The sequence below is a fragment of the Microtus oregoni genome, unplaced genomic scaffold (assembly GCF_018167655.1).
Source record: "Microtus oregoni isolate MIOR12 unplaced genomic scaffold, Mior012 000013F_ref0000133, whole genome shotgun sequence".
Taxonomy (NCBI): Eukaryota; Metazoa; Chordata; class Mammalia; order Rodentia; family Cricetidae; genus Microtus; species Microtus oregoni.
In genome coordinates, this window is record NW_024543072.1 from 34,295,147 (window position 1) to 34,306,310 (window position 11,164).

Sequence of the window (11,164 nt, forward strand, 5' to 3'; positions counted from 1 at the left end):
AGAGGAGGAGAGGGAGAGAAAGAGAGAGAGAGAGAGAGAGAGAGAGAGAGAGAGAGAGAGAATTACTGGAGTCAGGGCCTTGGGAGATGGCTCATTGGGTAAAGCTCTTTCCTTGCAAGCATGAGGACTTGAGTTCTTATGGCCAGAGATAGTTCCAGGACAGGCCCCAAAGCTTCAGAAAAACCTTGTCTCGAAAAAAAAAAAAAAGAAGAAAGAAAGAAAGAGAAAAGAAAAAAAGGTGTGTTCACCACCCCCTGGCTGCCAGTCAGGAATTTCGAACAAGACTCTACTTCAAATAATAGTAATAGTAATAATATTAATACAAAGAGATTGTCCTATCTTCCTGCTCCCTCCCCCACTCATCCCACGCATGACAATCTCTATGGCAACACAGAGCAGAAAGGAAAGCTGAGTCATTACTACCTTCAGAGAGGGACTTGAGCACACAGTGATGTGCGCAATGCGGCTGGGGTCAATGTCCCTCTACTGTTGATGCAAGAAGCACAACTCTTACCTCAAAGGGGATTTAAAAATCAGTTATTCTGGAGCCAACTATGAGAGACTATGGCCTGGGAACACAGATTCAGATTGCCCAAAGTTCCATGTTCTGATGCGGTAGCAGTTTCATGAGGTTTTTATAGGAACAGACCAAAGGAGGTCATAAATCAATACACTTCCCAATACACTGGTGGGAACATCAGGTAACCAGGCTACAATAAACCAGAGAAACCTCTGCTCCCAGCCCCAAATGCTAATGACATTTTTAGCTCTGGGGTTGGGAGCTGGAGATCCGTCAGTACGTTCCAAAAGGTCTGTCTAATAGGCACAGTGCGTTAGGTCCCAGGGAAGGGGGCATGAGGAGGCTGTTGGGAGATAAAGACAGCCCAAGATAAAATGCAATATTCCAACTACTTCACATCATTAAAATCCTCAAGAGTCCATCAGCCTTGGTAGTTGTACCTTCTTCCCAGGATCTTCTATTCATATTATCCAGTCAGAGTAAAGAAAAAAAAAATATGTGTACTATTATTGATAGTAGGGAGACAGCTCAGTAGCTAAAATGCTTGCCTCTCAGGCAGGAGGACCTGGGGTAAGCCCCAGCACTCAGGTCAAAGAGTTAAGTGTGGCACCACATGCTTGTAATCCCAGTGCTGGAGAAACAGAGATAGGTGGACCCAGGCCTGGGCTTGTTCAACAGCCAGACTCACCTACTTGGCAAGTTGGAGGCTAGGTAGAGACCCTGTATTTTAAAAAATCAAATTATACTAAATTTGACATTTGTTTAAAAGTGGACAGATAACACCCTAGGTTGTTATCTGACCTCCACACATACAAGCATATATTCAGTCACACACCATGAACATGCACGTACAAACACACACAGTTAAGTTCATCATTTTATATTAACTTCAAAATTCAGAAATTTCATCTTCTGTGGTTTACTACATAGGTTGGGGACACAAAAATAACAGTCCCTCCTCCCAAATGACTTCCAGTAGCATGGAGATAATCCTTCCTAAAACCACAGAACCTTTAGAGAGGGGGAGAACAATCCAGGAAGCGAGAAGATAGATCATGAAGGACCATCCTCCAGGGAGGATGAGAAGAGAGGTCCAGACTCAGGCCAGAGAAGGAAGAGGGCAGATGACCTGTGGCACAGGCCACAGCAAGACTGTCAACATCAACGTTCCGAGGTGGGAACAGGATGACTTCGAGTCATGATGAGTTTATAATCTCAGAAACCTTCCAAATGAATGACCTAGATTAAGGGAAAAACGGTAAAATTCGAGAATCGTCAGATTAAGGCTCCATAGGGAAACTACTTTCCAGTACTAGCGGTTTGCGTCGTCTTTCTCTGGGTTTGCTTTCTGTTACGTTTGGCAATTAACGTCTCTAACGTTCACATTTCAGTCAAAAGCCGAACGTTCCATGCTAAGTGAAAAAAGCCAGGCATAAGGAGATAAATCCTATAAGATCGTATTGCCATGAGAATCCTTCAGTCTAATTCACAGAAGCAGAAGAGAATGGAGGTTACCAAAAGTGAATTGTTGGGGGAACAAACATGTTGGTCAAAAAAACATAAAGTTCAATGAGATTAGAGGAATAAGTTGAAGACATTTATGGTACATCATGGTGACTCTAATTGATGATAACATATCTGACGTTAAAATTGCTAACTGTGTAGGTTTTAACTGTTCTCAACACACACATAAAACACAGGTGTGTAAGTGAAGTATAAGTAAAATAGCTTGATTTATAAGTTAAATAGCTTGATATAAAATGCTTATATATCAAAATATTGTCTTATATCTCATAAATATGTGTGGTTGCGTGTCAGTTAACATTTAGAATATTTTAATTAAAAAATAAATATTGAAAATATGCTAGTAACATTCAATATTTTTAACACATAAATAATTATATATTATTATAAGGCAACAAGATCTTTATGCTACTTTCAAAATATAAACATAGAGACAAGCCGGGTGGTGGTGGCACACGCCTTTAATCCCAGCACTCGGGAGGCAGAGGCAGGTGGATCTCTGTGAGTTCGAGGCCAGCCTGGTCTACAAGAGCTAGTTACAGGACAGGAACCTAAAGCTACGGAGAAACCCTGTATCGAAAATCAAAAAAAAAAAAAAAAACCCATAGAGACAAACCTAGAGAATAGATTTAAGAAATAGAAGCACCTGGGTCGAACACCTTCCATAATTGTTGTCTAGTTCTAACTATGATTTAGTTTAGGAGACCTGGGCTACATCCAAGTGAGCTCCACACCTGAGGGGACATCTCGGAAGTACTGATTTAACATCTCAGAAGTACTGGATTTAACATCTCGGGAGTACTGGATTTCCCTCAAGTGTTTAGAAGTTTTGACTCTGTTACGTCAGTGCCATGTCAATCACTGTCCCTAGAATTAAGGTACGGGCAGGCTCTAGCACTGTCAGTCCCAGAGAAGCCCCTTCTCCTGGGGCAAGCTTTAGGGGAAGTACATAGAATCTAGACACAGACAGGCAGTGTCACTCCCAAACTGTCCCACCCACAAAAGATTATTTGGGGCAACTAAATTTTCTTCTTCTTTCGTATCCCCTTTGACACCTTCTCCCTTCCAGACGGCTAACACATGAGCATTTTCCTGTCCCTCAGACGTACATAGGGCATTCTGACCAGGGAACTCCGTCTCTGGTAGCAGGTGTCTGCTCGGAAATCCTCTACTGGGCAGGTCACATTAAAAGGCTGTTAGTTTATTTATTTGTTCACAGATCTACATAGCCAGCGTGGGAGGCAAGCCTGGTACAGTCTTGGGCATCCCACGGAGCCTAGCGTTCTCGGCCGGGTCACAGCTCTGTGACTTACCTGGGTGGGTCACGGTCTTCTAAACTCTCCCTGCCTTGGTTTCCTCATCTTTGAGATGAGGGGAGGTGGTGATACCAGCTCTTTGGTGTGGTCTTTAAATACGATTATGTGTGGAGGAGACAGAAGCACCTGAAGCGTCTGGCTGGAGAGGAGTCCCTAGGCGTCTGGCCAGTCTAAGAGGAGCCCGAGAGGACTGTCCTCGATCGTCCCAGCCGCACAGGAGAAGCTTGGTCCTGCTGCCTGACCAGCAGCCCCAGCAGTTACTTGTCAAATATCAGGCAGGTTAAGTCTATCACTCCTGCCTTACAAGAAGGTAGGTACTTAAAATTATCCATATCTTTTGGAGTTAGGCGGTCATTTTCTATTCAAATTAAAAGTGAAGTGGGGGGGGGAGGTGCATGCCTTTAATCCCAGCACTCGGGAGGCAGAGACAGGCGGATCTCTGTGAGTTCAAGACCAACCTGGTCTACAAGAGCTAGTTCCAGGACAGGCTCCAAAACCACAGAGAAACCCTGTCTCAAAAAAAAAAAAAAAAAAAATTAAAAGTGAATTCTTCCTACAGTCTTACCTGCTGGATCAAATAAAATGAAGACAACACAGATTTGCACTTCTTTTAAAACGCTCTGTTAAATATTTACTGAAAACCTACAGGCCCATAACATTATGAAGCACACTGATGAAGGGCCTCCTACAAAATTTTGGTTATTAGAAATTCATGCAAGGCTTTGTTTTAGATTTAGGGCTTTCTACAATATTAAATATGTATCAGCTTAGATAAATAAAATCAATAACCATAATTTTTATGAGAAACTGGTTAGAGAATACATGCTTATTATTTTCCTCTGGTTGTTCTTATTAATTACAATGTTTTTGTTGAACCTCAACAGGTGGTGCTTATAATATGCTGTCACACCCAGGGGAGGCACAGTAAACTCCTTCTTGAAGAAGTAAACTGGCCTTGGCAAGATGGTGACCCTGAAGGAAACCTATCAACCCAATATAAACAGGAGGCGACAGCTTGCTGCACAGACCGGTTTCAAGGAGATAGACTGTTCCCGATACCAAGTTCACAGTTCCCAAATCTGCTGTTAACTTGCAACTTCAAGTTGCTGTAAAATAGGGAGCTAACCACACTCACTCTGCTGGGATGGTAAGCATGATCAAGCCAGGTGTGGTCAACATCCGGCAGATACTCAGTTTGCCGTGGGCTCCTTTTCCTTGCTTGGACTTCACCGCCTGCCATGTGTACTCAGCTCTGCAGAGAACACAAAGACCAGTTCCTGCCAACTGTCAGACATTGTCAAACATTGGGCAAAATCTTTATTTACTTTGTTACTTAAGCAACTTGGTGCCGTAGATTTCTTAATCCTTTCTTCAAAGAAGGGAACTGAGACTTAGGTGGTTTTTGTGTAGTTTCACAAACCTAGAAAGTCCTTTCTCTAGAGAAAATAAGGAAAAGGTGCTGTTTTCAACCAAGCTCTTGTAAAAGACTAACCCGGGAAACTCATAAACATGATAAGTTCATTTCCCTGTTTGGAAGTCAGCAAGTCTGAAAGCAAAGCTCTGGCCTTTTTGATGTCTGGTGACAGCCTGGCTCATAGGTGGTCATCCTACTGTGTCTCTGCACAGTAGAGAAGATGAGGAACTGTGTGGGGTCTCTTTAATAAGGGGTTAATCTACTGACAAGACCTCCACTCTCAAGCACTGGATACCTCCTGGAGGCATAGTTCTAAGGACCACAAGTTTGAAAGTTAAGTTTCAACCTATGATTGGAGCGGAGAGGCACAAGCATTCTCTCTATTGTCTATTTATATTTAAATGTCTCCATAACTATGTATTTACCTAACACATATAAGCCAAATAAATTCTATTGAAATATTTATGAGCTCCAGTGTTGTTCAGAGTATGACTCCCATAAAATTAATAACTATAAAAACATGGAATTTGTATGCTTTTTAACCCAAGCACTATATCTGATACCCTACATCTATTGGGAAAAATATGACAGGATGAAAGTCCCATGATAGGGAGCTGGAACGACAACTCAGTAGTTGAGAGAGTTGAGCTCTTGCAGATGACCTAGGGTCAGTTCCCAGCACCCATTGGGGGACTCACAACCACCTAAAACTCCAGCTCCAGGAGATCAAATGCCCCCATTCTAGCCTCTGTGGGCACCTATAGGCACATGGTATACACCCATACACTCCAGGTATACAAACATAAAACAAAATAAATCTAAACAAAATGTTTACTATATCATGAGATTCATTACAATGAATTATAGCATCTTTTGATTACAACACAAAAGCCTTTCAGCATAGAACTAAACAGACCATGTAATGCGGATAATAAGATGTAGTCGAACCTTTAAAAGAAAGATGTAGCTGTACAGGAAAGCATTATCCAAGATATATATCTCCTGTGCAATTGTAATCTTACCTTGAACAGAAAATATCTCTATAGGTAGGCAGTTTCTAAGAGGAAAGGGGTTTATCTGTCAGATGAAAAGGAGAATTGCTTAGGACAATGTGAAAAGACGAGAAAATTTACCAGGGTAGAATGACGGTTGACTAGGCAACCACAGTGGAAATACCCACAGTTGTGGCTTCAGACCCCTACCTGTGGAATGACCCCCCGGAACTACCCAATATCTCCACTAACTGTCCCCAGACTGCAGCCAAGGGGAAATTTCTCTGTGATACTCTGACTTGGGTCTCGGACTCTGGTTCACTGAGCCTGATAAATTCCGGATGCCCACTGAACTGGGAAGAGCTGAAGTGCCATGTCCACTTTAGTGCCTAGATACTTTGTTTTACTTTCTTTCTTACACGGTTTTTCAGAGACTTGAACTTTGATCATTTTATGCAGCTCTTTAGTCCTGGCATGAAGAAACTAAGAATCAGAAATTGTTTCAAACTTACTTGTCAATGCAAATTTTTTTTTCACTTTTTGTTGTAATTGTTGTTTTTTTTGGGGGGGGGTATTTATTTGGGTCTTTCTTTCTTTCTTTCTTTCTTTCTGAGACAAGTTTCTCTTTGTAGCCTTGGTTGTCCTTGAACTCTCAGAGATCAGCTTGCCTCTGCCTTTTAAATGCTGGGATTAAAGGTGTGTGTGCACCACCACCGCCTGGCACCAATGCAAATATTTAGAATTAATTTTAAAGGCTTGGCTTAGGTTCCTGCGACATGGCTAAACGCACCAAGAAGGTCGGGATCGTCGGGAAATATGGGACCCGCTATGGTGCCTCCCTCTGGAAAATGGTGAAGAAAATTGAAATCAGCCAGCACGCCAAGTACTCGTGCTCCTTCTGTGGCAAGACCAAGATGAAGAGACGAGCTGTCGGCATCTGGCACTGTGGTTCCTACATGAAAACAGTGGCTGGCGGGGCCTGGACCTACAACACAACTTCTGCAGTCACAATGAAGTCTGCCATCAGAAGACTGAAGGAACCGAAAGAGCAGTAAAAGTGCTACCATTTGATACCCAAGCCAATAGTGCACAGCCAACTAAATAAATGGGTTAATTTACATGATAAAAACATAATTTTAAATTAATTAATGTGATGTACCTGTCTGTAGGCATGCTCTTGTGCACACATGGAGGCCAGGCAGGGATCATGTGTACTTGTCTACCACACTCCACCCACTCTTCTGAACCAAAGTGAACCCGAGGTTCCAATTTCATTGGCTGGAAGTCCCAGGGATTCCCCTGTCTCAGAGCTGAGTTTACAGGCCTGTGGGATGCTCATCTTGTTAAATGGGTGCTGGGATCTGAACTTGGTTGCACAGGAAGTACTCTCAACTGCTGAGTCATCTCTCCAATCCATTTTTTTTTTAAAAAAAACAAACATTTATTTAACTTTATTTTATATGCATTGGCATCAGATCTCCTGGAACTGGAGTTATAGACAGGTATGAACTATCATATGAGTGCTGGGAATTGAACCCCGGGTCCTCTGGAAGAGCAGCCAATGCTCTCAACAACTGGGCCATCTTTCCAGCCTTCCTTTTTTTTTTTTTTTTTAAATTTACTATTAGTAGTTTACAGATTGTTTCTTTATAGGATATTTAATTGTTTTTGTTTTGTTTTTCAAGACAGGGTTTCTCTGTAGCTTTGGAGCCTATCCTGGAACTACTCGCTCTGTAGACCAGGCTGGCCTCGAACTCACAGAGATTCGCATGTTTCTGCCTCTGGGATTAAAGGTGTGAGCCATCACCACCCAGAAGGATATCTAATTTTAAGTTAATTGTTTGGTAGGCCTCTAACTGGTACCAAGGAAGAGTCCATTCACCGCTTCTTTGCATTATCTAAATTTTTTAAAATATCTAAATTATTTTGCAATTACAGATACAATCGCATTTGAAAAGAGCTTGTGTTCCTGGAAAGGAAAACATTTACAACCATAGCTTGAGAATCTGGCTAACTAAATCCTAGAAGAGATCCACTGGGTTACTTAAAATGTCTCCTCCCACATGTAACTAAGACAAACAGAACAAAAAAACCCTATACAACTCTGTATTTGCTATTGATGAAGAAAGCACAGCCTATTTACTAGTAAAGAACTATGCAAGGGGCTAGGGGAATAGGCAGATCAGTAGTCCTTAAGATGTTTCCATGAGGAGATCAGTTGCATCCCCAGAAGCCATATTTTTTTTAAAAAGTCAAATGTGATAGCGTAGACTTGTGATCCCAGCACTGGGAAGGCAGCAACCGAGGGCTCCCTGGAGCCCACTCTCCATCCAGCCAACCTAACCTAATCAGCCAGAGAGAGACCTTTCCCCAAAATCAAGGTAGACAGCTCCCCAAGGTTGGCCTCTGGCCCTCACACACATGCACACACGTGGACATACACTCACAAGAATTTTGTGAGCAACGACTTGAACCAAAAAAATGCATAAGAAATTCTTAAGTTTCCCCCTCACCAAACCCATGTCTGGAAAGCATCACGGGGAAATGACTTGAACAGAGAACACACTAGAAAGAAAATGGACTCTGGAGTCAGGTAGGCCTGGGTGTGAGAGGCAATATGACCGTCACCATAACGCACAGGAAGCAATACCCGCTTCACAAATCTTTTTAAGAATGGGCCATAATAGATTTGCCTGGAACAGAGGTATCAAAATTGGTGATTATTGATAGATGAACCACTTAGCTATGAACCCAGCTTCCTTACGTATTAAAGGAAGAAAGTGGCGGAATAGAACGCCCTGGGTTCAATCCCCAGTATGCTGTGGAGAGTGGGGGGAAGCTACTAAAAGGGAGAAGAGATATGAAAATTGTTCACTAGCTTTAAACTCTCTAAAGAGTTAAGATTATCGACAGTTGGAAAAATAGCATACAAAAACATAAAGCATTGATGAATACAGAAGTTACACAAAGTTCTCTGAAAATACAGCAGGCCAGGGCTTTGGGAGAGAAGGGACAGGGAGGACTGAAGGGTCAAAGATGGTGTAAGGATGGGCCTATCAAAGGGAAGACTCGATGCACATGAACCTTCCAGTGAGTGAACCTCAGCTGGAAGGGTGCTCAGATACAGAAAGGCTGGACCCAAAGCCCTATGGGCATGCGAGGGTTCTATACGGGACTGAAGGTTTGGAGGCCAGTGTGCCTAGACAGACCAGCATATGTGATATGTGGTGTATAATGGGATTCAACCATACAGAAACGTCTTTAACTTCAGCATTTGCTCTCAGTGAGGACCATGTCAGTTTTGAGTAAGAGACCTGATACCATTTCTGAAGAATTGCTGGTTCTATCATACCCAGTGACAAAGGCAGAAGAAGGAAGAAAGATCAAGCAAAAGCCAGGAATCTAGGTGGCCCATACGGGGCAAAAGCCGAATGAAAGGGAATTTGAAAGAAAATGGCACAACTCTGAAATGAGCTGATTAACTTTTTCGTTTTTTGTGAAAGGGTCTCATTACATAGGTCAGTTTAGTGCTGAATCTGCTTCATCATCACTGAGTCAGTAAAGCGATTAGATGAAAACGTCCAGGCGCTTCCCAACCTCACCAACTCCACATGGCTCCCAGGGTTACCTTTCTGCAGAGCAGATCTGATCAGTGTTTGCTCCCACCCACAGCGTGCAGAATCCCCTTACTCATCCTGGTTTGTCTCTCCAGGCCCATTTCCTTTCACTCCCTCCCTCTGACTGTCTGACACACAACGACCTCCAGCTGCAACACCCTCTCTCTGTGGAACTCCTCTTCCTCGTTCACAGCCCAAATCTAATAACTACCGTGAAATCACGTTGCCTTCCCAGACCTCATTCAAAGCTGAACTTAAGCTTTCCCCTCCACAAACTTAAGCTTAATGTACACAGTTCCATGATCTCTCGACAGAAATATAATTATGAACCCATAAGCCTTAAAGTCAGGGTCTACAGGGAGTAACTGCAAGCTTTAAAATTAGATTAATGTGAGTTAAAACACAAGCTCTCACCTGCCATATATAACTCGAAGCAAGTTATTTGATTTCTCCATACTCCACTTCTTGTAAAGATAATAATTCCTCCTTTATAGCATTGTGTCAAGAATAAATGAGATAATTTCAGTAAATGATCCAGTATAGGACCTAACCCACAATAACTCACCTAGAAGTATTAATCCCTTCTGGACTTCAAGATTCTTTAGGCCATAAAATGTTTTATTTATACTATGAACATTCTTTCATGGACTGATCCCAGAGGTTTTATAGATATTGGACAAGTGTTGAACTAAACGAATAGGCTCTGTCTTCTCAGAAATATTTATTAATGCATTTTAAAAGTACAACCACAAAGAGGTTGAAAAATAATTGTGTGTGCGTGTGTGTGTGTGTGTGTGTGTGTATGTGTATGTTTGCATGTGCACTGGGCAGGGGGTTAGGCATTGGCCAGAAGAGGGTGTCATTGTCCTGGAACTAAAGTCAAGGCAACTGTGAGCTACCAGACACAGGTGCCGAGAACCAAACTCCCTTTCTGGAGGACCAGCAAGAGCTCTGAACTAGGGCCTTGTCCCAGGAGAGCCACTTTGAAGTGGTCGGTGACATAAGGAGCATCCCGTGGCACATGGACAGAAGAGCCCCGATTTTCCATCTTCAGGAAGAGTTCATCGGTCTTCAGGAATCTTTCTTCCTTTTCTCCTTCTGTTACACTGCACTGCTTCTCATTTCCTCCTCAGCTGTTCCCCCACTGTCTGGGCTGGTTTATCCTTCTTCTTCTGCCATTTTCCACTGCGCACCATATGGTTCTTCCTGCTCTGCCTTGAGCTTGGGACTTCACAACTTTCTGCAGATCTACCAGGGCAGCCAGGCATCCCTGACCCACCAACTACCCCCTCCAACTAGCAGTGCTGTCTGGGGCTCGTGGTGAACCAGCCCTCGTCCCAATGAGACCCACATGACAAAGACCTTCTGTGCCTGCTGTCACCACTTGACTAAGAGACTAGAGTGCTGTGAGCAGCCATCGCCCCTCTAAACACAAAAGAATCATGTTTATTCCTAGATTATCAAAAGACTACAGGGCATAATTACTCCTTTCCAACCTCACACACTATCAAATGGTGCTTTAGTTGGAGCAGGGACACATGCTCGTACCCAAGCTCTGTGACTTCTTACGATATCTCATGTGCTTACTCTTTTCTGGAGACTACTTTCCACATTGGTAAGACTGAGGTCATGGCGTCTATCACAGAGATAATTGCAAACGTGTGCTCGTTATGTGTCCAGTCGTAACAAGTCAGTCCAAGTCTGGGGCTCAAAGACAAGACTTTTTTTTTTTTCTAGCTCTTGTAATTCATGATTTTTCCAGGCCAGGCATCTGAGAGTAG

At 42.9% G+C, this 11,164-nt stretch overlaps 1 protein-coding gene across 1 annotated transcript; it reads left to right on the plus strand.

Moving 5' to 3' along the window:
- Positions 1-6,542: 6,542 nt before the first annotated feature.
- On the plus strand, positions 6,543-6,821 carry LOC121455436 (60S ribosomal protein L37a-like). The gene has a single exon (XM_041663101.1). The coding sequence runs from the start codon at positions 6,543-6,545 to the stop codon at positions 6,819-6,821; it is 279 nt and encodes a 92-aa protein (XP_041519035.1).
- The last annotated feature ends 4,343 nt before the right edge of the window (positions 6,822-11,164 follow it).